We start from the raw sequence: 27,868 nt of genomic DNA on the forward strand, positions 1-27,868 counted from the left end.
CTGTTGCCAGCTGTGATGTGCTGTCCGGGATCCGCAGTGAGGGTCTGGGGCCTGGGGGGGATGGAGCCTGCTTTCCTGGCAGCGGCCCTCGCAGGGCTGTGCTGTGTGGTGGGTGTTTGGCTTCTGCTGAGCAGTGCTCACACAGCCTCAGGGCTGTGTCTGCAACCCCTCATCCTCAAAGGCCAGTGGGCTGGAAGTACGGAAGCAGGGGGGGCATAGCCAGGACAGCTGTCCCAAGCTGACCAAAGACCTACCATATGATGTCATGCTCAGCCATAAAGTGAACAGAAAGGAGGAGGGGAGGGGGCATTTGTTATTAAGGTGTTTGTCTTCTGGACCAGGCAGTACGCATACTGAGGCCCTGCTTCCCAGGCAGTGGCTGGACATCACCTGCTGATGGGGAGTGGATATTTTTGCTTTCTTCTGCTTCTGCATGGCCTTTGCTTTTGCTTTGTTAAACTGCTTTTATCTCAGCCCACAAGCTCTTTCTCATCTTATTTTCTTCTCCCCGTCCTGCTGAGGAGGGAGCGATAGAGTGGTTTGGTGGGCATCTAGCATCTAGCCAGGGTCAACCCACCTCACCAACATGAGCAAAACCAGGATAGCGTGGGGAAAAAGGAAAGGTTCACCACTGCATGGAGTTCGAGGCTTATTTTTCCTGGATTTGTCTTAACTCCTTGCCTGTATGGTACAATGTCCTGGTGCTGCTAGTGGGGGAGTCCCCTGATTGCAGGCACCAGAGTGCAACTTGACAACTTGCGGAGGGTTGAAAGGCTGAGAAGATTAGCAGGATGTGCTGAATCCATGTGCCTCCTCAGCAGGAGCAGGAAGATGGAGCCCTTGACACTACAAGTATTTATTTGGAAATGCTGAGGGCCAGCTGACACTGCTCAGATGGTGAAATCAGATTTTGGAATAAAGGAGATGATTGCATCAAGAGACACCCAGTTGGTCTCACCAGGCTCTTCTGAAGAAAATTGGTCTGCAAGGGTCTGACTTTTGACTTCTTAGCCTAAAAGTTGAAGCTGGTGGTAACAGTCTCAGCTTAATTCTCCAGGAGGTTAAGTTGTTAACTGGAATCCCTGTTGATTTGGCATGCCAGAACAGACATGCTTGAAAGATCAAGAGATGAGCTGACAAACTTTGCAGGGGTGCTGCAGACTCCCGGGAAGAATAGAGAGATGGCCTGCAGCAGGAGAGGGACATGTCTGCTGGGGAACGGAGCTGCAAGGCATCAGCACAAGAATCGGAAACTCACTTTAAAAAAGCAATTCTTAATCAAGCTACTGAAGTACCCCAGTAATCAATATTCTGAAGTATCACCAGTATGATTTAGAGCAGGTAGACATAAAATAGCCTGTGTCAGCTTTCCTGGTTAACACACTTGTGTTTGAAATGCCTGTCCATATGGGGAGTCCACCCTGAAGGGCTGGGCTGGGGGCAACTGGCGGCAGCTTGGAGGCCACCCTTCCCTCACGGCTCCTTTCTGGAGCTGTTTTATCCATCACCACTGTGTGTGGCCATGGAGAGTCTGACTAAGGCAAACATCATCTCCCTGCTATGGTGCTCTGATTTGAAAGGACTGAGAATGAGTTTTTCAGGCACTGAAAAACATACAGTCTGTTAAACTACTGAAGGGTATGTATCTGTGGATATATATTCATACATATGTGTGCATATCTTCATACATATACACAGGTGTGTTTCTATACAAGTATATATATACTTATGTGGGACTGGTGTAGGGGCTACAGTTCCCCAGGCGACTGCCATGGCACTGTGGTAGGAGGAGACAGGGAAAGGTGTGAGTGTGTGTAAATGCTGCTGCTCATCCATCCCTCCTCCCTTGCTCTCAAAGCCACCATTCCTTCCCGGCCACTTCTCATCAGACCCTACCATGAGCTGATTTGACTTGGTAAACGTGGTAGCACCACCACCACAAACCCCCGGTTTTCTCGCTTGTTTTGTTTTCTGCTAGTGCAGGGAACTGCTAAGGTAAGGAGGGTGGATAAGCAGGCACACTGCAGGGCAGGAGGAGGCCCACAGCTTCAGCATAGCACAAAGGCAGCAGGAGAACGTGTTTCTGCTGAGGCATCCTGGCTTCCTCCCATATTGGAGGGCTAAGATTTGCTGGGAGCTCTAAATTACTTTCCCCTGCAGAGAGGAGAGAAATCCAAGAACTGACAAGAAGTTTTTAGCACACTGATCGTTGAGGTTTATGCTTCTAGTCTTTGCTGCCTTGCATTTTGCGGACAAAACAAGGTCTTAGGCACTGAATGGGCCAGTACCACAAGGACTTCAGGGGCTGCTTAACTTTTTAGTGGCAGAAGCAGATGTGTCCTGAGATTACTTTAACGGAAATATAAGTAGTTAAAGTAACTACTGAGTTGGGGGGAGAGATTTATGTTATATATACATATACGAATTAGAACCATTTTTAAGACTACAGCATCGCAAGGCTAACAGTTACGTCAAAACAAGAAGGGACTAGATGGGGTGAGTCATTACAGTTTGTTCTAACATTGATCTTTATGCTAAACAACCAGAAAAAGGGAGGTACAGCTTGTCACCAAAGAGTTTTGGATAGGTATTTTGTTTTGCACCTTTCATCAACCATCATTGCAAAGACACTTACCTTGAATCTCTTCATCAGGGGAAGCAAAGCTCATTACATTACTTGGCAAATTACAGCTTTTGCTGTTCAGAATTGTATCAGCTTTCATTCCTATCTAATTAAAAAATAAATAATAATTTATTTACCCTAATCTTGTTGTTCCAGCCGTTGCAAAAACAAGCATGCTGGGCCTAGGAAAGCACAGCGCCAATTCTGGCCTTTGAGAGAATTGGTATGCAAGATCTTAGAAGTAATACAGTGATTTTCAGGGTCCAAGGTTAGTGTTCATTTTCTTGAGGGAAAGGAAAATCAAGACAAAAAGCATTTCAAATAGTTTAACTTCAGCATGAAGGCCTAAGCAGAGTAAAATTTTTGTATTAACACCTGTAATCTAACTTGACATGAAAATTAAGGATTTGGGCAAGTTTTCTTACACCAGAGAACAGGAACATGTTCCCCACAGCTCACCATGTAGTTTGAATACTGAGTTACACTGCTGCAATACATTACTCTGAAGTTACGTTTAAGTCCCAGCTAAGATTTTGCTATACTTAAGCTATGTTTTAATGTTTGAGGGAAATCACTACTTACCATTTTACCTGCATTGCTGCATTTTTCACTCTTCTCTATGTAACATTAGGTAGCATGGTAGTGTGCACTTTAGCGGTACCTGGAGTTCTTAAAAGGTGTTCAGAGGGACTGCTAAATATTTCTGAAAATGAAGTAGCAAAAGTGTAGTGTAGATGCATGAAAAGCTTTACAAGTAAAGAAAGGTTTCCAGACATTTATTTCTGGAACTGTACACCAGGTATTAAAGTACAACAAATACAAAATAATGCTCAAAAAAATCAGTGTTTATGTACAAATATTAAAACCAATGCAACAACAGCGACTTCCTCTTGAACATCTGATACTAAAACATGTTCCGATTGTCACTAGATTTGTTGTTATGCACAGGGTACTTACTCTGAACTGAGAATAACTGGAATCTCTGTTTTATTAGGAAGACTATAGTAATTCCTACTGTATTTTACAACTGATAGTATCCTCCTCCTTCTTTCAGTGAAAAATAGGAATAAAAAAAATAGTAACCTTGTCATTATTTTATAAATTACTGTATTTAGTTTCCCTGTCTGTAGACAATGTGCTTGTAATGCTGGGCAAATAGTGTCCCTGTTAGTCAGTTTATCCATTAGTTTACATTCAAAGTTGAAATATTCACTAGAGACTTTGGTTAAATTAAGCGTTAACACTATGTTCTACTTGATCTGAAGTTTTCCTATATTTTTGACCCTCAGTTTTAAAAATTAAAAACAGGAAACAATTGCACAATTCGATGACCTAATTTTACACAATTTAGTATTCTTCATACAGTATTGTACATCCTTCAAGTAAATTCAGCAGTTTGACCATAACAAGAGGAAAACTAAACATTTAAAAAACTAGCATGAGAAGATGACATATGACTAACCAAAGTAAAAGTATTGCTATAATCACAGCACCAGTTACACTTCTAAATGAATCAGCTACCCTCTTCCGATTCCCTGTACATAAAAAGGATACATTTACCAACACTGCAATTGCCCATTATGGATTTTTTGGTTTGTCTGTATGAAGAAAAAGTGTAGCAATGGACAAAGAATTCATCACAGTTTGTTATAAGAATTGTGCTTCACCATCTAAGAAACAAGGCAATGTAATTTCTTCGTATGGTTGAAATTCAGTTATCTTCATGCTGACTTTCAAAACGCAATTCTTTTAATAAACAGTAACAAGTTCTCCATTTAAATGTTTAAACTGAGAGAAAAATAAGTAAGTCCAGCTTTTAAAAGAAAAGTTCAATAAATAGCTATTTTACATGGGTAAAGTCATAGTGGTACAAATTTATGAATGTCACATCAAGCATGCACAAAAATGTTACTATACACAGAAGTAGTCAGAAAATATTGAAATAGAGATCTAAAAAGATATGAAGAATTTACATATTTACAAAATCTTGCAAATTATTGCCTCATTTTAACAAGGAATTAAAAGTAAACGATACCAGCTAGCTAGCCAACAGGCTAAATAACATCAGCATCTATTAGACTAGCCGGAATTCATTTTTCTCTCATACCATTTTCTGAATTTTGGTCAAAAGTCTTTATTAAATAACTAAAGTGTCCATTCAACTTGCTGACAACCCAAACCTTAGACAAGTGTCTGTCTACATTAAGAGCCCAGCAATGCATAGATAAACTGAATATATTACTGCATCAGCTAATGAGAATGGGCATGTTCATTTAAGTGCAACTGGTATAAGCATTCAGTCATCTTTGTATAATGATTTTTATACAGACCAGCCACTCACTGTAAACCCATAGATAAACTTGAATGTGTAACAATGGAAGATTATGGCCAGTATTTTACAAAATTACATAAAATGTGTTGATTCATAAACAAAAGAAACAAGGTACGAAGTTCAGCACAAAACACAGCAACAAGAAGCTGACAACTTGGCTAAAAACTGTCAAGAGTACAAAACAGGGCCAAGGCTACCTGATACTTACTGTGTACTTACTAAAGTTACATATTTCAGATGTGTAAGCTGTAACTAATTATAAAATTATCTCTACTTTTGTCCACTCTGCTAAAATAATTTGTTTTTAATATGGTAAACGTACTATTGTGCAAACACTTCAAAGTAATCTTCATTACAATGCTGTAAAGAAAACTCCATACGCTGCACCCAAAACTCAGGATGTCAATGCAGTTCACAGTATGCACAATAAATACTCTCTTCCCTTTCAAATATTAAAGTCACTACTTTCTAATTACTCAGCATAACCTTGAAGCAACCATTACAAATATCAACAACGCAAACAAGCACTTGAATAATGAAAACAAATTAGTGGCAATTAAATTTGTAATACAAACAGTGCGAAGAAAAAGTATGGAGGGAAAGGGATAATCCTATTGAAATAAGGTTCAGATTCTCATTAAAAACCCCTGCAATTTGTATGCTACAACAGGTTACAAGCCAATACTATGTTTGATTTTGACTCTTCTGCAAGAATTAGAACAAACATTTGCAAGACAAATTTCCTGGATGGCTAAATTGCACTCAATGTTCAAAATAAAAAATTTACTGAAATAGTTGTTTTACGGGAAACGTTTTTACTCATCCTCTCCTATTTGACCAAGGTAGTGAAATGCCATTTTTAAGCCAATGACTTGCCAAAACAAATAAATGCAATCCACACTAAAGGAAAACTTTCAAATACATACTTCAAGGTTCTACTATTCCTATATAAACTAGATAGACCCTCAAAATTCTAACACTTTGAACTGCAGTGCTCCAAACAATTTGTCTTTCAAATGCAGACTGTTGTTTAGTGGTAAATCCTAAATTGTGCAGACTGTAGCTTTATACAACATCAGCTGCCTTAGGAAAGTTAAGATTACATTACTCTTAGGATTACATTACTCTTCAAAGTTGTGGACAAAACCTATCCAAATGCAATATAGCCTAAAACGCATCTGTTCAAGCAAGTAAGTAAATTTAAAGTACACAGACACTTATGGCAGCATAATTACTTCTGTGTAAAGTAGCCATGGCCTATAATTTTGCAACAGCATCGAAGTGCAGGTCTTCACACTTTATTCATGTTAAGTCCCTTGTGCTAGCTTCCACCAAGATGAACTTGCTGTTTTTGTAAACGGAAGTGCTCTAGTTTAGTATCACATGAGAGAAGGTTCCATTTAAAAAACATCCTCGTATGTTTGTGCAGTTTAAATTAAAGAAACCCACCCCTGCCTTTATAAGAAAAAAAAAAAAATGCTACATTGAGCAGGGATCAGGATTGGTACCTGTAAACATTGTTATTCCACTGCATCCGTTACAGCAAAAGTAACTTAGACTAAAAAGCCACTCCAATCCGTTCAGAACTTCTGTGCTGGTTTTGAAATGGTGGCCTCTGTCTACAGGCTTTAAAAAAAATTGAAGCAGAGCTTAAAGCTGCACCACAGAGTTCTCTTAGTCCCAAACTCTGCCGAACACCCTACGACATTTCCACATCTATGGACTGAAAAAAGAAATTACTCTTGATAAATCAAGATATAGTTCTATACATACAAAGACATCACTGATGTCATAAAGTTCAAACTTCCAGTGAAAGACTAAGCAAACCTGATAACTCCCATCAAGTTTACTACTACTGCATAAAGTACCCACTGTTTGTTCAGTTTTCCACAGTCATTCTGAGTGAAGGGCAGCATGTTGGTGAAGAGTGTGGGTACTGATAAAACCATTTGTCTCATTTGCAGATAGACTGCTGAAGTCAGCCACTGAAACAGCCATTTTGGCACTGGTAATATGGTGTGTATGGTTCTCGAAGTCCACACCAAGGTTATTTACAGAGACATCATTCATGAAAGATTCTGGGACAGCAATTCCCATTTTCAATCTCTTCGCAGGTCTTTCTGTCTCCTCACTGCACATGTTCATTGGGTTTAGCTCTGAATGATAAAAGCCAGTCTCAAATAAATTAAAACAATCACTTTCACCATTGCTAGGCAAGTTAAGCAATTCTTCTGTTCCAACAGGCACATGATTAACTGGTGCTCGGGGTAAGCTGTCCATAGGAGGAAAGGCATCATCCAGGCAGTTCACATCTGAAGTGTGGCAGACTGTAGCTACACTGTTTGTCAATGCTGGAAAAAAGATGAACACAAATGCAAATGAAATAGTTGTTTGCATACTTACAAAAAAAAGATTTTTTTTTTTTTTTCTTGATTTACCTGTCAACTCATTGGCAGTAATAGAGTTCAGAATGCTTAGCTGTTGATCAGGAATGGTTTCTGTTCGACTATTAGATGTTAAGGCTGAAGAATGCACTGCTCCACCAAGGGCTTCTGCTTCATCTACCAAACGATCCATGTAGTCCCTAAAGAATATTGCACCCATAATGTATTATTTAACCGGAAAACAAGGCCTAAAAATGATGATGGATTAATTTCAGTTGCCACAGCCACTGCAGCATTACACTGCAATGACCGAAAGGAAAAAATATATCTTCTACATTTACAATTTACAACAGAGAACACATTCCGAGCATGGTTTACTTACGTAACTCCTGGATGATGGTTGTACCTCTTCTTTCCAAATCTTGTTTGCTGAGCAAAGTAATCATAACGTTCTGACTTCTTCCACATGTAATAGAAAGCCACACACTCAGCAACCGTTCTGGTTCTTACCTAAAAGACAGCAAGAAGAACTGACAAGATTAATGCAAAGACTCATGTTTTGTCATCTCCCTAATTCCCATTCCTGCAAAATTGTTAGTTTTATTGTTCTAGTATCTGGAATAAACCAATTAAATTAGCAGACTTCAAAGAGATCTACAGTGTCAAATAAGTATTACATTTGTTCTACTGTATGTATGACTGGCTTTTTAAAAACCAGATTGAAAATATATCTACATTTGAAGCATTTATATATATAAAGATATATATATAACAATTTTTTAAACTACAAGATATCTCTCTCTTAAGATGGAGAAAGCTGAGCAAATCAATGACCCAAGAGAAGTGAAGCACAAAATACTTTGGGTACTTATTCCTTCTGGGAAAGTCCAGAACTGTGGAGGCTTTGACAACAGATAATCACAACAGTAAATGCTTAAATAACAAAATAAATTTGTACTCTTGTTGACTGCAAAGTATAAAGGATTCAAAAGGCTCATTTTGATCTATGTTAACTGTTTATCTCTTTTCCCAAAATGGATGTTACTATGCGAAGTCACATTCTTAGAGAAAAAGTCATTACTTCTACCTATATTCTTATAAACTATATCCATTTTTAGATGCAGTACCAGTTCACATCAGCAGCAGCTCACTGTTCCAGTTTAAGTTTTACAACTAGAATATACAACTTTATCCAGATATTGTCTGGCAGTAAACTACACTTGAGCTTAATCAAACTTACAGAAGCATCAGAGGCAAATCCAAAATGCCTTGAGTGCAATAGTAAACCTTGCTAGTTTAGACACAAAACACACTAGGCAGAGGAGGGAATGAACACATGTCCATATGCTAGTATATAAAGTCTCAGTTAACAATGCTTTGGAGTGGTAAGAAAATATCTCTTGTCAAATTTGTCCACGCACTAAATCTTGTCTAGCCAATACCTTCCATATACAAGCAACATCAGCTTATGCTGGATCCCAGAACCTTCCCTGAACTTTCTGGTGTTTTACCTACTTTGAAAAAACCCCAGTGGATTTCTTAGACAAATTCTGTTCCACAGGGACAGATACATCAACCCATGTACTATGTTGCATCTTGGAAACCATATTTTTCAATTATTTCCTTGCATCTCTGATTAATTACTGTTTATTGGTAAGGTCCATTTAAAATCTGAACCACTCAAGTATTATTGAGGACAGGTTAAACCAGATATTGAGCAGGACTAGCTGACTGTTGCTGAACAGCAACCACAACCCTATAAAGTTTACCTGAAATACTACAAAACCACCAGACTCCTAAAGAAAAAAACCTTCAAGATTGTATCAAAGGAGATATACAGAAAATGTGGAAACATCCATATTGTCAACTGTTGCTTTTTGATAAAAAAATAAAAAATCCCTATTCTTCAGGCACAGTGGAGTCAACCAGAGGCAACCCACATCAAGATTAGTGCTGGCCAGAAAAGAGTACTGATGGATGACTACACTTTCTGAAAACACAAAGAGCTAAGCCTGTTTCTGTAAACTTACATCTTCCTGGTGACAAAAATAAGTTAAGATGCTTCCCCCTCTGCCCCCACCCATGGTATGGAAATACTGTACTTCTAGGAGAGGCACACATTTAAACTAAATTATACTATGAATGCATAAATGGAAGTAATGTCAACATAAATCAATTTCAGAGATAATACACTGACTCATCTTGCAATGCTTAGCTTTTCCAGTAACACCCGAGGAAAAATTAAAATTAAAATTAAAATTAAAAAATGCCAAGGTGGTTTTAATATGTTGGTTCTCATTTCACCATTCTGCATGGCTTCTGACAAATGTATGGCTTTTACAGATTTTCAGCATCATATCATCTATCAATTCTTCCATTTAACTGTAAAATACTAACCTTGTTTTTCTGTATGAGATGAAAGTCTTTTCCATAAATCAGAAGTGCATGTTCAAAGTTTCTGCATTCTTCTTCTGTCCATGCTGTCATCTCTTCTAGACAATTATAAAAGTAGCATGATAAGCTTGATTTCACTCACTAACTTTTTGCAAAGAATAAAGTATTTGTTGCTAATGGATGAATATCCAAATGCATTTAAAAAACCCAGTAGTTCGGTTATTTAGATCCACGTTCTTTCCTCTACTGTACAGATACCTACCTGAAATCTAACATTCTTCTTTATGAAGACTCACAGAGGAGTTTGATTTATGAAATCTTTTATCCTTGAGGGCATAGGACATTTAAAAGATTTATTATTTCTTAATAGGTTCCGCATCAAAAATCCAAGGCTTGATAACACTATCGAGGTGTGAGATAATTTTTCTGAATATTTCTTCTCACATAGGATAGAAAGAACAGTGGTTGTTGGAAAAAAGAGTGAAGGAACAACCTGTTGTGATGGATGCCCCTGCTCTGACTGGGTGAGCAGTACTCTGATTCAGGCATCACTAGCAAGAAAGCCTGAGATCAACTCTGCTGTGCAAACTGTGAGAACTGTGCCAGGCTGCATCTTCTCAGGGCTAAGGAGACTATGTCATGTCTTAACAGGAGCTAACATTACCAGCCCGAGCTGGGATTAGAAGACTAAAACTGCTAGAGCTGCACACCTGCACGTACACCAAAGGGGGGGTTGACTATGAGTCAGTCACTTTATGCTATAAACATCTGTATTGCCCTGAGCCCATTGAGCTCTCCTGTGCAGCAGCAGGCTGCACAGAGTTACCTCCCCTTGAGCAGGGAAGGGGCACCTCTCAAGGTTACCTGTCAGGGTTGAGACACCCCTTACAAAGCACCTGATGGCTGCAACAAGGTAAGTGACATTTTACATTAAGCCTAAACATATCTTCTGTGCTAGTGACATGTACATCTATCAAGCTATAGCTTAATTATTAGAAGTGTAGTAAGTAGTAGAGTGTTTGACCACTGCCTAATTATCAATTATTTATATCATTGTTAAATCACTGTTTAATTACTATTCCATTATCACTGAATTACAATTCACAATTATCATTTGATCATTTAATTGTTAATAAAACCTTTCAGTTAACCCTGTAATGATGACTCCTCTTAATAATTCACCTGCAACAAAAATTGGTGGATTCAATCACTGACTACTTACTGAGGCATGAAGTTAACCTTTCACTGAAATTTTAAGATGACTGGGTGCATAAAAGGCAGGATAACTGGAGCAAGATAAAAGAGCAGTAGAACCTTGTAAGAGGGAAACTGGAAGATGGTGAAGAGAAGGTAATAATAATATACAAGATCTTGAAGAGGTATTTAAGAGCTGCATATAAAGAATGTGAAGAACAAGAAATGAGAACGTTACAAGAGGAAGTTGAACAAAGAAAAAGAAATGCCGTTACCTCTGCAAATAGACAAATTGTTTAAACAACTCGGGGAGGAAAAAGAAAAATGCAGGAAGGTCTAGAACTCATGGTAACTTGGGCCCCCAACCCCCCCAGATCCTGTAAAAATTTGTAAGCTAATCATTTCCCCAGAAGATTGGTACTAAGATATTTGGGAGGACCCCAATGAAGAACTTAATGATGAGAGTGAATTAGGTGAATCAGAATTTAAGGTAGCCCCTATTATTAAAGCTGAGATATGAGTCAGACCTCAAAGGGGCAACTGGAGAAGTACCATAAACACCACTCCATGGGAACCTCTTCAGCTGGTTAATTTGCACAACGAATATGGGTGGAAGCCTGGCAAAAGCAAGACCGACTCTCTCTGGCATTTCTCCTTAACTGGAGGAGATCTTATTATGTCAGATCACAATGGCTTTTGGGGACCAGGAGTGTCCTTGAGTAAGGGATCATCCCTTATCTCCTGGGTTCAGCTGAAATAGTTAATTTTCTTCCCAGTAGCTGGTAAGTGCTGTGTTTTGGATTTAGTGTGAGAATCATGTTGGTGACACACTGGTATTTTAGTTGTTGCTAAGTAGCACTTGTCCTAAGTTAAGGATTCTTCAGTTTCCTGAAAGCAAGCAGGTGCACAAGAAGCTGGGAGGAAGCATGGCCAGGACGGCTGACCTGAGCTATCCAAAGGGATATTTATTCCATACCATAGAACGTCATGGTCAGTATATGAACTGCGGGGAGTTGGCTGGGGGGGTGGATTGCTGCTTGGGTGTCAGTCAGCGGGTGGTGAGCAACGGCATTGTGCATCACTTGTCTTTTCGTGGGGTTTATTTCTCTCTTTTTTATTATATTCCTTTTCATTGCTATTATTACATTTTTTACTATTATTGTTATTATATTTTATTTTAGTTACTAAACCGTTCTTATCTCAACCCACAAGTTTTTTTTTTTTTCTCAATTCTTCTCCCCATCCCTGTGGGAAGGGGGAGGAGTGAGTGAGCGGCTGCATCGTGCTGAGTCACTGGCTGGGGTTAAACCATCACACCCTAGTATCACCCTCTGAGTAGCATACTGGGCAGGAAGCACAGACCCTCGGGACATAGGGGAGCCCACTGCCGTACCAGTAAGATCATTAAATGAAATTTTTACTACCATTACAAAAGCAACCTGCCTTCAGGCTATGAATGACAGAGGTGCACATGGTAATTACCCTGTCTCTGCCCTTGTAGACCCCAAAGCCATGGAATCACTAAATAGGGAGCCCTGGCTGTTTTAAAATTGTACCTCATTGCAAAAAGGGATGAAATAAGACCGAACAGTACCTAATGTTCAGGAAGGTCAGGATGGCCAACCCCGCCTCCGACCCAGCCCAACCCGGGTAGACTTGATGCATGGCATTGTAAATCAGTAGAGAAACAGGGTGGGGTGAACCAACACTGGGAGGGTGATCCCGAGCTGATGCAGATATAGGAAATGGATCCAGCAAGTAAGACAGGCTCCCCAGAACCCTCAACACTTTCCCCAGTCTCATAAACCCACTGGTAAGGTAGTGGACCACAGAAAAGGCATAATGAACCATGGAGAAAAGCTATGCATACGTCAGGTAGCCATACAGGGCCAACCAACTAGGACTATACTTAGTCTGATCCAGGTTTTTTAAAAACAAGGGGTATCAGGGAATCTGGAACAAACCAACCAACCATCTGCTCCTAAAGATCCCACAAATAAACCTTTCAGACTTCTTACGGAGGAACTACAAAACCTTAAGATTCTAAAAGTGAACTTTAGTTTTACAAACAACCACAAAAAAAATCACTAAAAGAGAGTAAGACTTTTAAAACAAAGTGGTTCAAATTATTTGAATAGGTCAGTTTTGTCTCAAGTATTGTTGCTTTCCTATCTTGATTATGGCTTTCGGTCTCTATGTAATTAAGAAAGGATATTTCAGGCATCTTATATTCATAATGGTGATCCAAAAAGTTTCTGTTCAGCTGACATTTAAAGCCAATGGGGGGGGAAAAACCACACTTCAAAACATTTCTGGAAGCAGACACTGGAATCAAGCCCTTTCTGCTCTCAGATGAAGGTAATAATCATTCCACTGCAAGGCCATCTTCTTTCACACCCCATTAATTTTACACTCCTTACTACAGAGCTCTCAAGCTTCAAAGAGAAGAAAAGATCCCCATTTAAAGTCTTACTCTTAAGAAATTATCTAGGGAGTGGTGCATTTTAAAATCTTATCTTGAGAGTAACAGTGAACTTCAGTGGGTAGAGTAGAACACAGCGTAATAGCTACTCTAAGAGACAGGCACTGACAGTATTATCATCCTTTACCATTTTTAATGAAGTAAGTCCCATCTGACTTGGGGTGAACAGTGTGAGTACTAGTCCTTAGGATAGAATTTTGGGCTCTGTATCACAAATGGACAGAGGTATTTTTCAACTGTGAAACAGGAATCTAAATCCTAGAGAGGTGTGGGATTTAGGATACAACCCTGCAACTGATACTTCCTTATTGTTTAGGTCTACCCAATCTCTTCCTGTACACGAGCTTTCTGAAGCTGCTCTGGTAGTCCTTATTGTCCCTTTCAGCTTTACCTTAGATACTTAGATACTTAGCTTTCACAGCATCTAGCTTAAACCACTCAAGTTCCCTCTGGATCCAGTTCTGAGTAGGGAATATGTGACAGAATATCAACTTATAACAGGGCTCATACTCCATTTATGCAACACGTATGGTATGTTAAAATACAGGACAAAGAACTGTTTTTGTTAAATGATAAACTCTTGATTTTCATTTTCATTTAAGGGAGTAATAAAGTTAGGAACAAACAAGACAGAAGCTCCTTTTCCCCTGTAAACTCAAGCAAAGCTCTCCACACTCATCACAAAGATCTGTGGAACTCTAAAGTACAATCAGTTTAGGGTTAGCATAGCACAATGTAAGCACAGTGAGGAAAAGAGTGGGGCTTATTTACATAGTCAGCTATGTTCTCCTGATTTTGGTATAAATGTCATCAGATTACAATTGAACATGATCTCAAAGAGATACTGCAATGTGGGTGAGAACTGCCTTACGGGAGCAAAATCATCACTGCCCCCACCCCTCTCCTCAGTCTGCACCACTGTTAAAACAGCAGTGAAGGGAAGGTGAAAAGCTGATCCTCAATCTTTATACAAGTTGCAAACTTCTCTAGCAGGAATTTCCAACTGGCCAGTAAGATTATACCTAATTTGTGCTAAACATCATGGAAAGGGATATGCTCACCAATCTGATTCTTATTCAAGGTTTTCCTACACCACCTTTTTTTTACCTTTTTTTTTTTCAAACAGACATTTCTGAAAAAATGAGCAGTCTCTCTTACCCTGAGATGCCTTTCCATTTGAGCAGTATCTCTCAATTGCTTCTTTAACATTATGGCTACTTTTAAGAAGTTCATACAGTGCCTATAAAATAGAAAAAGTCTTTAGAAAGAACCAAAGTTTGCAAATATCCGACACAGACCTCTAAACCTAGCCCTTCATTTAGCATATCTAATGTAAAAAAAAAAAAAAGGGTTTATCTTTATACATTACAAAAATTCTAAAATAACCACCAAAAGGAAATCCAAGCAAAGTTGAGGCATGGTTTAATTAAGGAAATGTAAAACATTATATGCAATTATTAAAAAAGCTGGATTGGTCAACAGCATGGTGATCAGAAACATCACAGATCACAGCACTGTCAACATTCAAATACTTGTAACTTTAAGCATGTGCTTAAACTTACAAATAAGAAAGATCCTGACCCCGATAACATCGAATTTAAAAAAATAAAGAAATTGAGTATTGCTGCCTTTAAAATACGAGAGAGAGAACACATGTTAATTACACACCAATGTGTCACAAATGGAACACATATAAAACATACTTGTTCATTGTCCCGTGTATGTAGCCCTTCAGGAATTCTGCCAATCATTTTTTCATTTCCTGTTCTTAAGGAGGTTTCAAAAAGGTATTCTTTAACTTTATTTTCTGAGATCACATCAGGTTTCCAAAGTAAGTGGTCTTCATTTTCATAGGCTGTTAAAACAGAAATGCATTAATGCCAGGTGTGACATTTTTAAGGCTGTAACACTAAACACTATTTCACAAAGACAAAGAACAGGAACACAGAAGTAATCAAATCAAACACCATCACACCACTTTCAAATTTTTCCCCAAAAGTCTCAGTTAAGAGACAGTCTCTGCAGTGTAACATGGCGAAGAGATTCATGTTCCATGAGGCTTTGAGATAAGGGACTGAACTCCTGAGACGAGGAGTCTTTATAGAGGAGCAGCTTGTTGACAGCTAGATGCTTCAAGTCAAACTATGCGTATGTATTCATCATCTTCATATAAACAAACTAGCAAAACCATTCAGTTTTATGCAGCTGTTTTCAAAAAATAAACTATAGTTTACAATAAAAGAGTGTATGATATTACTTTAATATTTTAAATACTACATGTCAAAAAAACCCAAAATCAGAGGAGGTGGCTAATTCATCATTTTCAACTAAAATTTGCCAAAAATTACTTAACAGAATGAAAATCTAGGTCTTAATGTGGTAATTTGTTTTTCCACTCACTAACAACTGAATGCTGTTAAGAACTTCTACACTGCAGACTTTGCAAACAATCAGGATGTACAGCCCTCCTTCATAGTACAGTGAAGTCATGTATGTACCTCTTAAGTAGTTTATTTGAAAGACAATATACTGGAAATACACAAGAGTTAGCCCGAACTTTTGTCACTGTGTGCACGTTTCAATTCTAGATTAACCTATAAATCTTTTACTCTGATCAATAGATGTGATTGACATTGCACCTAATGTTTCACATACTCTCTTGGTGATACAAAATTAGACAGTCATTCAATTCAAACACACAAGCATAATGGCTGTTACAGTAAAAGAGATGAAGATTCTCAAATCTCCCATCAAACTGCAGGGAACACATTAAGTTAAGGTGAGAAATAAAATTACATCTCCTCTGAAAGTTCTGTTACAGCTTAAGAACATTGAAAGCTTTCAAACAGGCATGTTACAAGTGTAAATTTTATAGAAGAGCAGAGCTGCCTTCTTGCACAATTCTGGTAGCTGGGACTACACAGCAGAAATATAAGCCCCTGTTTGCTATCACAAGCTCTTCAGGGAGTGAAGAAGAGGCTTTCACAGAATCCTCCACCCCTACAGCCAGGTCCAACCTCTCCAAGAACTAATGATGCTCAGCTTCAACCTCTATCAACCAAGACAACTCAGCACTTCTTGCTGGAGTCCACGACTGATAATCTCAAGAGGAGCTCCTCTGGCTCCCGGATCTGGGAGCTACCTCTTTGCTCTTGGCCATGCCAGCCGACAAGATTCTCACTGGTTCTCTCTAGCACCATCTCATTCCAGCGAAAGCTGTCAGATTAACCCCTTCCTGGTCATTCTCTGGTCATTGGCACTTCTCTAGATCTTGGCTGAGGAAAAGTCAAGATGTGTAAATAGTAAAAGGACTATCCAAATAAATCTGGTTCTTACTCCTCCCCTCTTACAACCCGTAAGCATCATGCTTGCATCTTACAAAAAAGGAGACTTCCCTAGGTCTCTTACACGACATAAGAGATGTCCACTTGCTAATGCTTCCAGCTCCATCCACACTAAACATTCTTCTTCCCTACTGAAAGGACCATTCTTCAAAAAAGCAGTTGGTAATGGTGAAAAGACTTGATATACTTAGCTAGAATAATATTCCCATGAAATGTTACAGTTCAAAGACAAGTAACTTACAGAATATTGAAAATTTACAGAAAAAAATCCCCAAATGCCCTTCATTTATTAACATATTCCCCAAACTGTTCCTTAATTTCATAGCTGTTCAACATGAGCAAATTTCTTTCATTATTGCTTTCTGAATTCCAAACTATACGTGCTATACTCTTCTCATAGTGTAGGTTTCTAAAGATACAAAATAAAACTCTAGTAAACAAATTATTTCTTCTACTCTAGCACAATTGCAGTTTTTAACCCAAGTTTACACTGGAATAACATCATACTTAAAATATCCTATTTTTTAAAAGACAATGTATCAGGACCTACATCTTCTACCCATGCTGTGGAAATTTAAAATAGTTTATTGCTTTGTTTTTCATATCCGTTTTATAACCCATACTGTTGTGCTTGCCAAAAACCGAGCAAACAAAAATATTGCTTTGAAGATCTTCAATGTAAACTAAATTACATGCTCATAGTCTAGTTATGATACTGTGATGAAAATACTTCCTTCGTGACCCACAGTTTGTTGCCTCCTAATATTAGTAGATACTTCAGAATTAACACTGTAATACACCCTCCCATGTTTTCTTGAGAATGTTGTCTTGAAGTTGAAGAATTACATTTCTGAGATATAATTATGTGGTTGTGCTACTTCAGTTTTCTAGGACTTTTTTTTTTAAGGTCTCTGAGACTTTAACTAAGTCACTGAATTTACCTTGTAAATTTAAATAATGTTTCTCCATCAACTGCTATGTATAAACATGAAATAAAAACAGTCAGAAGAACTTACCCTTTTCATCATCACTGTATCTGCCAAGGTAAGGTGGAATTTCAGCCTGGTACTGTGAACCAACCATTATTTCCTGAAGATGTAACAAAAATTAAAAGAGAAGGGTATTAACTTAATATTTTGCGTATGGAAGCATTAAAAATGCCATTAACCTGGCATTTGGCAGAGAATTCCAGAATTAAGGTACTATTTTAGATATGTCTTAGATAAATCTTTATTAAAAAACTGCATTTTTATTAACAGTACATTTTTTTAACCTTTTTAAAAAAAGATATAATTATTACCTTTCTCAAATCTTCAGATGAATTACCATTGTCTGCCTCTACATCTTCAGCATCTGATTCCTTATCTCCATCACAAGTAGTGTTTGCTTCAGACACAAAGAAGTTTGCTTTTAGCTAAGAAGAATTTTCAGTTCAAACACAGAACTACAAGATATCCTTTGTTTTTGAAAGCAGCACCTGCTTTTATTCTGCGAGACACTTATCATGAAACTGTTGATCTAAATTTCTATCAGAAGTCTGTTAATCTACATTTCTATCAAACTAGCATGAAGTCAGAAGGCACTGGTACCTGTATACTGAAGAACTGAAACATTTATCACCACTGCAACTGAGACAATCTACTATATTTCTAACAGTCAAAAAGGGAATGAGATCATTTTTCTTCATCAATTTTCTCTATACGGGCTTATACCGTACAGAAAAGGTATGAGAAAAACAGAAAACTTTCAGGGCTATGACTTAGCCTCAGGTTAATCACAAAGAAAGTAAAGTTGAAGGCATGTCTTTATTACCTACTAAAACCTTTAATCAGAAGTTTTAGTGGGCATTCAAAACATTTCTTTAAACAAGGCTGCCTCAGCATGGAGTGAACATACAGGAAAGATACACAAAATGGAATAAGCAAAAGACAGCATAACACTGCTTATTCCTTTTTAATTTTTTTTTTCCTTAGTAAGAAATACAGCAGATTCAAGCAATTCAAATACAGTACTCATACAAAAACTCGTATTTTAGAATCTGGAACACTGTGGTACTGGGTTCTGAAGTAATTCTATTTTTATAGTTGTATAATCCCCAGCAGAATGGGGTCTACAGTTCTGATACGATTAAAGCTATTTTGTATGCTCAGACTTCAGAAATGACATGCTCATAAATACAGTTGCAATTTTAGCTTCATCACAACTAAACAGAATTGTCAACATCAGAGAAAATATCCAGGACTGTATGGACTGAGGTTCTTCTTCTGCAGTCATTACTACAATCACCAGTCTATCTCTTTTTGTTAGAAAAAGCAAGCAAGAAGCTAACTTGAATGCATGAAATAACAATATGCCTAGATAATCACAGGCAATTATTTTTTCCAATTAATTCAAATTAAATAAAACAGCTTATATTATGTATTAGACATGTTTATCTTAAAACTTCATGTTATCTTAGTATCTGAGAAATGGACAGAGATCAGAAAAAAAGATTAAACTGCCAACAGCATGGAGAACTAACATCTCCCTTCCTGAAATGGTGGATATTTCATTTTAAAATGTCCAGCCAAAAGTTTTAACAGAGAAAGTAACATTCTGATAGAAAACCATGATAGCTGAAAACAAAGACGACTGTTTCTTAATCCTCTGTAAAATGAGGGGCTAATCATTTTTTTCTACAAAGCTGCCACACTTTGTGCCATATTCATTAACAGCTCACAATCAATGTTTAAGTGCCAGCAAGTTTGGGGTTTGCTTAACTGAAAAAAGGGCATTGTAATTTTTAAGGCTTTTGTCTCTCTCTTTCAATACAATTGTCTTATATTTATTACACAATCAACAGCATGCAAAGGGCTATGATTGCTGATGACTGAGATAGCACATCCCCTTTATCATCCCCCTTCTCTAGAGGAATGAAATCCCCAGGAATATCTTAAGAAACTTGCCAAATTAAAACTGTGATAAAAATCCTCCACAATGCTCTAACTCTAGTACACCAGTGAACAGTGAGCTGCATCAGGCAATGTGGAATACCTTGTCCAGGTTGGACAACTGAACCACTGGTTCTCAGATCTTTCACATAATAGCTCCATGGGTAGTGAATCTTTGGTGGTCATGGGTGTACAGGCCCCATCCCATATAAAGCCACTGTGGCTCACCCCATGAAGTCCTATGGAAAAAGCATTGAATGGGTGAAGGGAAATAATCACAATGAAACTGCATCCCAGTTCACATCCATGGGCTGCATGGAGGAGTCACTGGCTTAAAAGCAGCAGCAAAAATTTTAGTAGAGAAACACTGATTTAAAAGAATGGGTTACATACTCATGTAATTCACTAGCATATTGAAAATTACGAAGGGTGTTCCTCAGTACCACATTAACTATCAAGTTACTGTATTTGTAAAGAAATTTATTCTTGTCCTTTGAGCACAGTACCAATGTAAGTCTCTTAGATAATCAGTAATACCAAAGACAACATTCATGTACAACATCCTGCAAAGCACTGTTTCTCAATTCCCAGTAAACTCAGCACTATTCTGCAATTTTGGTATTTTAAGCCAGGAAGCTATATATAATTTAAGACTTTTTGAGTACTATTATAAAATTAGGTTTCCTACATCTTAATGGCCGAGGAAAGAAGTCAGTAGCCTCATGTGAAGTAACTGATGGTGTCAAGTCATCAGCAGAGGACTGTGTTTCTTCATCATCACCTGACAAGAGGTCTTTAGCGATTTCTTCCTGTATCATTAAAATAAAAAAAACCCTCAGACTGAGCATTAAGTATAGACTGGTGAGCATTCAGATTCAGCAAACTGTAACTCTCATTAATTAAAATTATTTTACTGTAAGTAAATTTTGCAGAACATACTCCCTTAATTAAAAAGTTAGTTTGCTCCTCCTAAATCTAAGAACAAATATAACCATTTATTTCAGAGTTGAACATGGGGGTTTAGTTCCCCTTTGTCTTCTATTAACATAAATGTACAAGAAGTAGCTTGTGCAAGCATCAATCTCAGATGTTCCTCCAACTGCTTCCAATGAAAAATGTCAGTGGAAACTACCTCAAATCTTTAGAATTCTGACATTCTTTGCATCACAGATATACCGAAGCTTTAGAAGGCTATTACCCCTTAAACTCTGGGGGAAAAAATAAAACAGCCAGGCATTTTTATAGAATTTTGCTGAGAGGACAGTTACAGATAATAGATAACCTGTTATCTTTTTTTTTTTTAAGCTATAGAAACATCAATTTTTTTGTGTTTTGGGAAGATATGAAGAAAGAAAATGCGTACTTCCTTCACTAGCAGACATGTTTGAACACCTCTGTATAGAGGTTAGGAAGGGAAAGAACTGTATCAGACAACAAGCTGACTACATTTTTGTAGCCTCAACACAATCGTGAATCCTAATGAGAATCAGATGTGCAGAGCCATCATTATACCCTACTTTCTGTGCAGTTTACCATTATGTCATACTTACAGAAAGTAAAGGAAAAAAAACCCACAAAAAAGACATATACTTAATACCTACATACTTTATAATCCAAACTACCAGCTGCATGTGCTTTATAGCCAAAAATCAATTAAAATCTCAGAATTCAAAGTTAGCTTGCAGATCACAAAACTGGAAGTTTCAGGTTTTTACATCAGTAATACAACACATATAGTCACTGCACATAAAACAATCTCTCTCTCAGTCCCAAAAGTTGAGACCTTTCCAAACTATATGCATTTGAAAGCAACATTCCAAAGCATTCAGGAGTGCATCTGCAAGTTATCCACAAATGTTTGGTATCTGGCATGTGTTGGAAGCCAGAATTATTATTTCTGGACATTGCATACACTATCAAAAAAGCCCACTTCTATTAAAAAGAAACCCGCACCTATTTAAAGTGCTTCGGATGTGTTTTAGAAAAACTGTTAGCTTACCCATCTCTCATTTGCAGTAATACACTGCCACTAACATTGCTATGCGTTTGTGTGATAATTGTAATTTTAATCAGATCCTCAAGATCCTTGAAAAAGAATGAATTCAGAGTAATATTGTATATTAAAATTAACAAAGATACATATTCTGTAACATCAACAGATAGTGAAATATAATTTAAGGTCACCTGGATTTCTGCTTTTAAACCATAATACAGGGGAAAATGGTTCTGACTTACTTTGTCTAGAGTCATATCTGGAAGTTCATCTGCAAGTTCACTTGGAGAGCTATCCGCACTGGAACCCGCCATAACCGGAATCGTGGGTTCATAGCCATAGAATGCCAGTAAGTCTTCCAATGGCATGTTTCCTTCCTGATACAAGAGGATTTACAAACATTTCAACATATTGCCAAATACCTGTACTTGGTCTAAAAGGATAAGACATATTTTGAAGAACAAAAGTAAAAAAACAAAGAAAAACTTAATTGAAAGCAGGAATCTTGATTAAAGATTTAAAATATTTCCAGGCACAAGACTGAAATAATTCATAACCATGTCTCTCGGCATATAGTGAAGTCCCATCACACTATTGAAGAAAACTGTTTACTAGGTGAAACTGAAGAATAATTATTAAAAATTTGCTCCTTATCTGATTCATACTGTAGAGCATGACTTGCTATATTTCAAGACAGAAGATATCCTAGAAACACTAACAACGCCACTACAAGCGAGAAATGCAGAAACACTTGAAGTCCTACAGTAAGACATGTAGGAACGCAAAAACCCACAAAAGTAAACCAATACAGCACCTTTTAAGCCCTCCTTTCCATCTGCTGCACAATATATTTTACAATGACTGTTGAGAAGGTAATAGGAGAAAGACAGCTAATGATACAGAAGGCAAAAATCAAAAGAAAGGCTTGATTTATAACTTGTTTTTTCCAACAGCTTTTGATCAAGTGATTCTAGTAAGTGTCATCAGACTTACATCCTAATACAATTAATAAAACAGTAAACAGCGGAGATTTTTTTAGTTACCTGATTCAAGCCATCAAAATATTAAAGATATTTTTCATTATTTATACCTTTAAAAGTTATATTACCTTTAAAAATTTCTTGTTGAACTCACACACTGATTAAATAACTTGATTTCTTTAGTCTGCTAAGGTCTTAGTCCTGCAAAGACTTTTCACAAGGGGTAAACGTAAACTCATATCCAAGTCTTTCCAGGATCGGGACCTAAAGTAATAAAGTGTTTAAGATGAGTGGCTCTCAGTTCTTCCTCCTTGTAGAAGCAATAAGACAATTTTGTGGAGTAGCAACCCCATTTTAACCACCAGACCTGGCAAGCTGCTTCACTATTAGAATTCAAAGTTGATAATCAGCAAAAGCTGAACTGTAAAGGTAGCAGAACAACAACAACAAAAATTCAGGAGTAAAAACACTGACAACTCCACATTTAGAAAGTTTGTTTTCATATGGACTACAAAAACAGAGCCTGATATTTGATGCTAAAAATTACACTTTCCTGGAACTCTGTTGACCAAAATCCGCAGTTATGCTGAGTGGTGTAAGTGGGTCACTGAACAGTAACGCAGGCAGCATCAATCTGTAGGTGTTCAGCATTCAGCAGGCGTTTAAAATGGGTGATGCACTGCCACAGATGAACAAGAGGTGTAAAGAGGAAAACCGTGTAATTAAAGAGTGTAAAATGGAATCGGAAAAGCCAAGGAGTACGCTGGTCATTCTGTACACCCACCAAATGCCAAACTGATGAAACTAAGACATAGAACTACCATTTACATAGAAAATGAATGTGAGCCATCATGCCTAAAACAGGACTCTTATGTTTGCATACTGGAAAAGCAAAACCTGACCAACAGAATGAAATACCCCTAGCAGTCACTAGCAAAATGTACAGTTCCAACTTACATCCAACTTACAAAACTCAGAAGTGGTAAGTGATGCTAGATAACAGGACTCTAAACACAGCTTCAGCTATTTCCCTACCAAAGTGGAAGGCCTACTAAATGAAAAATATGAACTTAACATAACACTAGTATCTTTGAGAAGCTAAGTTCAGCCTTTTTGTGAGGATGCACTGCTATATCCTAACCAAACCTGGTTTTCTTTTTTTTTAAACAAGCTGCAAAGGCATGTTGCAGGAAACTGCATTTTACAATACAAACTGAAGAAGAGGTTGAATATTGTTTTCACTAGAAAAGTTACAGCATGTATGGACATTTATGAGAGAGTGAGTCACTCTTACCTTTTCTAAATCTTCAATTTCAGAGCTGAAATTTTTGCTTTCTTCCATCATCTCCTCTTCTTCAAGAGTTCGCTCATCATCATAATCATGTACCAGCATTTCAGCAGACGGGTCAAAGTCATGATCCTCAGACGATAAAGAGCCAACTATCAAAAAAATGTAATTTAGTCATTTTTTCTATACATGAACATGTATGAATATGAACATATGAAATTACATCACAGAAAAACATATGGTTGCAAGAACTCCTTTACAAACAGAGTGAGAATTCTTGATGGAATAACTAGAACAAATTCCTAACTACTTGACAAATTCAGCTGTTTTAGCTGGCCTTCCTATTTTGTACTTGTAAGTAATAGGTGCAGCTTTCTCTCTTGCAGTAGAGAGTACTTGGGAGAAGTACCTAAACTACTAAAATAAAGTTTCAGACAGTACAATCCCAAATTAGTATTTTACTCCATAAAAGATTGCTTGAAACATCCTTGAAATCATCATTAATGTACAAAGCACACAAGGTATAAGATTTCAGATACTGCAAGACTGTGATTTATAGACTCTGATTCTATTTATGTGATTTATACAGTAACAAGCACAGTTTTTCGCTGGTAAACAGCTAACTTAGGTTATGAATCAGCTTCCTACTAAAAGCAAAATAAACACTGGCACTCACTTCAGATTAGTTTAGCCTCTCAGATGAATTTTTTATTAAAACTAATTTAATTCTTAGCACTTGATCTAGAAAGGAAGGATAAACATTGCAAAGTTTCAAGAAATACTGAGAAAAAGATACCAGAAATAACAAAATGCTAATGATGACATTAACTATCAAGCTACTGTGACAGCTCTGTGGTCCAACAGACACTTTTTCATCACTTAAGAGGGCTCATAAGCCATCAAAAAAGTACTATTAAGTGCATTTTGTCAACTGTTAGAAAGGTTATCATGAGATTTAACAAGTTTTAAAGATGCAAATATTCTGCACCACAAAGTCACTGTTCTATGAAAAAAATCACTGAATTACAGGGTTGTTTTGTTCTTTAATGTTCACTTCCTTACAACTTTCAGGATGGAGAAAAGAAACAGACCAGGATATTTCTCTTTCACTTCTAGTTTCCCTTTCTAGTTCTTAAACACTAGTGCTCTGTTGCATTCCTTGGCTTACGAGCAGCAGAGAAAAGGTTTATTAGGAATTATTTCCATGTAAAAAACTTCTTCAGAAGAACTTTTGAAGGAAATAGCTACAAATTTTCAATTCTCTTCAAAAAAATAAAGCAGTATCCTCTCTGCACTGCTTCCAGCCTTGAAAGAGACAATTATATACACTAATACTTCTGAATCTTAAAGCACATAACTAATTTTTGAGCAATTATGCTAAATGTTCACTCCTTATATGCAGGTAATTAAAGTAAACTTTGTTTAGCTCGCTTAAGACAATACTGTGAAAGTTCGTAGTATCATATGTTGTAGAGAAACATTCTGGCCAAAAATGCTTTTTATTCACATGCTATTCATATTACGGTCTCACAGAACTTTCACTATAGCAGATAATGCTACTCCAATTACCATAATGACACTACATGTTGAATTTTCGTGCTCTTGGCCATTACATCCTGATTCAGTCTTAAGGAAGTATCAGCTGCCTAATCTAATATAAATTTATATGTATGTGTGCTCAAAATTATTGCTTCTAATCGCTGTTCCAATTCACTTTACATTTGAGTAATGCAAGTGGAAGTTCTGTTCCACTCACAGACTTTAGATAAAAAAGTCCCGCTTCTTCAGTAGCTCTGAATGCTCAATATCCCATTTAAAGTATTTAAAACTGTATTAAAAAACACAAGCTCATTAAATTTTGTAGGAGTGGTTACAAAAGATGATAAACAGCCAACGCAGAAGGCAGTTACACAGAAGCAAATACATTTCCCAACTACTTCTTGGAGAGTAGCCCTGCTGTTAACTATGCTTGCTTGTGTAAAGTATTCCAAAGAACCTTAACAGCAGTTAACGCCTCAAAAATTACTTATCATTATGATTTTAAACATGTTATTACCAAAAAGTCAAAAATCACAAGCCTATAATTATCAGCCAAAAGAGAAGCAGACTCTCTCCAGGCTACACAGCTTTACTGAGATGTTGACTTAAAAGTGCTACAAAACTTTGTTTTCATTTTGGGTTCCAAACAGCCAATTACTAATCGCAACCGGAGTGAAGGGGAAGACTCCACAGCGCACATTTCCTTTCAAAAATCTCATAAGTGGTTAACTGTGTGAACATGAAGTGTTAGGAAAGCAACAAGGGGATAAGTTCGGGAATGAGCGGGAAAGAGAGAAGGGTGTGCGGGCAGCAGGCGGGCCGGGTACTGCAGCAGAAGGTGGGCGAGGACGAACCTGGGCTCGAACTCCCAAAGGAAGCCTGAGGGGAGAAAACAGAGCGAGGTAAGTGCGGGCTCCCTCCGGCCCAGCAGCAGACAAGGGTCTTCATTACACGCTCCCTGCCTCGGCCCCCGGAGCTGCCCCCTTCCCCCGCCGCTCCCCGCCAGCCTCGGCCCCTGCCTCCCGCCCTGATGGCCCCTCCATCCCGTTCACCCTCTCCCATCCCGCCTTTCCCTCGCTCGCTCGTTGCTCGCTCGTGCCCGCCTGCCGTTCTCCTTCCCTCCCTCTCCGCTGGCAGAACTCCCCCCGAAGCCGCGTCCGGCCCGCCCGGCGCTCCTGCTCCCTCCGGCCCCGGCCGGGCGGGACATGACAGAGGCAGGCAGCGGCGGAGGCAGCCGGACCGGCCGCCGCCTCTTCCCCGCTCCCAGCTCCGGGGCTCGCTCCTCCTCCCTCCCGCCGGGCGTTCCTCCACCGCCCGCGCTGCGGCGGCGCCGCCGCCGGCCCGGCCCGTGCCCCTCGGGGCCCGGCGCGGCGGCCGCGCCCCCCTCCGCGCCCGGCCGCGGCCTGTCGGCCGTCGGCGGGCTGCGAACCCGGCACCCGCGCTGCGCGGCGCCCGCCGTGCGGCCTAGTCGCCCAGGCTCCCGCTGCCCCGCCGCCGGCGGCTCCGCCGGCCGCCCCGCCGGCCCGCCGGCTCCCCCGCGCCGCTGGGCCGCCCCGGAGGCGCCTTACGGGGATGTCGAGGCGGGCGCGGGGGGCCCGCCGGCGACGGGGCCCCGCGGGGAGCCGGCCGAATGCCGGCGCCCCGGCCCCGCTTTCCCCGCTCACCTCCGCCATATTGGGACGATCGGGCTGAGGAACAGCGCTGCGCCGAGTGCCCGGATGGGGCCGCTAAGCCAATGGCAGCCGCCGAGCCCCAGCCGGAGCCGGCCGGGGAGGGAGCGGAGGGGCCGGCGGGACCGGGCTGGGGCGGAGGAGGCGGCGCCGGGGCAGGGGCAGCGCCGGGACCCCACCTCCGGCAGCGCCGCCGCCACCGCCCGCCCCGGCCGGCGAGGGCGCGCTGCCGGCCGCGGCCCGCCGCGCCCCGGCCCTGCCCCGCCCGGAGAGGGCGCTCGGCGCCCGCCGCCGAGCCCGGGTCGGAGGGGCGAGGCGCCGGCCGCCGCCCTCCACCCGCCCCACCCGGGGAAGCCGGGGCCGGCGGAGGCTGCCCGCCCCGGGAGCCGGCGGGGCGCCGAGGCCGGCTGGAGCGCTGGTAACTCGGACGCTTCCCGTCCGGGTCAGCCTGTCTCCGACTGCTGCCGCTTGCCATCCCGTCCCGGGCCGGGGATGCCATGCGGGAACGGGACACGGCTGTGTCACCTGCGCTTCACTCGGTACCCAGCCCCCTCCTCGGTGCTGGTGTGGAGCAGGGCCAGCAGTCACCGATATCCGGAGGGTCTGGAGCAGGAAACAAAATGTCAAAGCCCTCAGACCTTCCTGTTGCTGGTTGCCTGCTGTGTCTCAGGGAAAGTGAAATTCATTTTGCAGTAGGTTCTTCTATCTAAAAGTT

The 27,868-nt window shown here is 39.7% G+C and overlaps 1 protein-coding gene across 6 annotated transcripts; it reads right to left on the bottom strand.

The window, feature by feature from the left end:
- Positions 1–3,382: 3,382 nt before the first annotated feature.
- On the bottom strand, positions 3,383–27,269 carry MIER3 (MIER family member 3). Of its 6 annotated transcripts, XM_074812461.1 has the most exons (13): positions 27,148–27,269; positions 26,338–26,362; positions 23,951–24,096; positions 21,919–22,053; positions 20,372–20,492; positions 18,054–18,139; positions 17,770–17,842; positions 15,113–15,264; positions 14,568–14,649; positions 9,737–9,831; positions 7,722–7,849; positions 7,394–7,539; positions 3,383–7,306 (listed from the first exon to the last, which is right to left on the bottom strand). In XM_074812461.1, exons 1-13 carry the CDS (start codon positions 27,154–27,156, stop codon positions 6,849–6,851), a joined length of 1,656 nt encoding a protein of 551 aa, XP_074668562.1. In that variant the 5' UTR covers positions 27,157–27,269; the 3' UTR covers positions 3,383–6,848. The 6 variants fall into 6 exon arrangements, with proteins under 6 accessions (XP_074668562.1, XP_074668561.1, XP_074668559.1 ...); XM_074812460.1 differs by lacking the exon at positions 27,148–27,269 and having other exon boundaries at positions 9,737–9,828; positions 26,338–26,450; XM_074812458.1 differs by lacking the exon at positions 27,148–27,269 and having other exon boundaries at positions 26,338–26,450.
- Between the last annotated feature and the right edge of the window lie 599 nt (positions 27,270–27,868).

This window comes from Strix aluco, chromosome Z (genome assembly GCF_031877795.1).
Source record: "Strix aluco isolate bStrAlu1 chromosome Z, bStrAlu1.hap1, whole genome shotgun sequence".
NCBI lineage: Eukaryota > Metazoa > Chordata > Aves > Strigiformes > Strigidae > Strix > Strix aluco.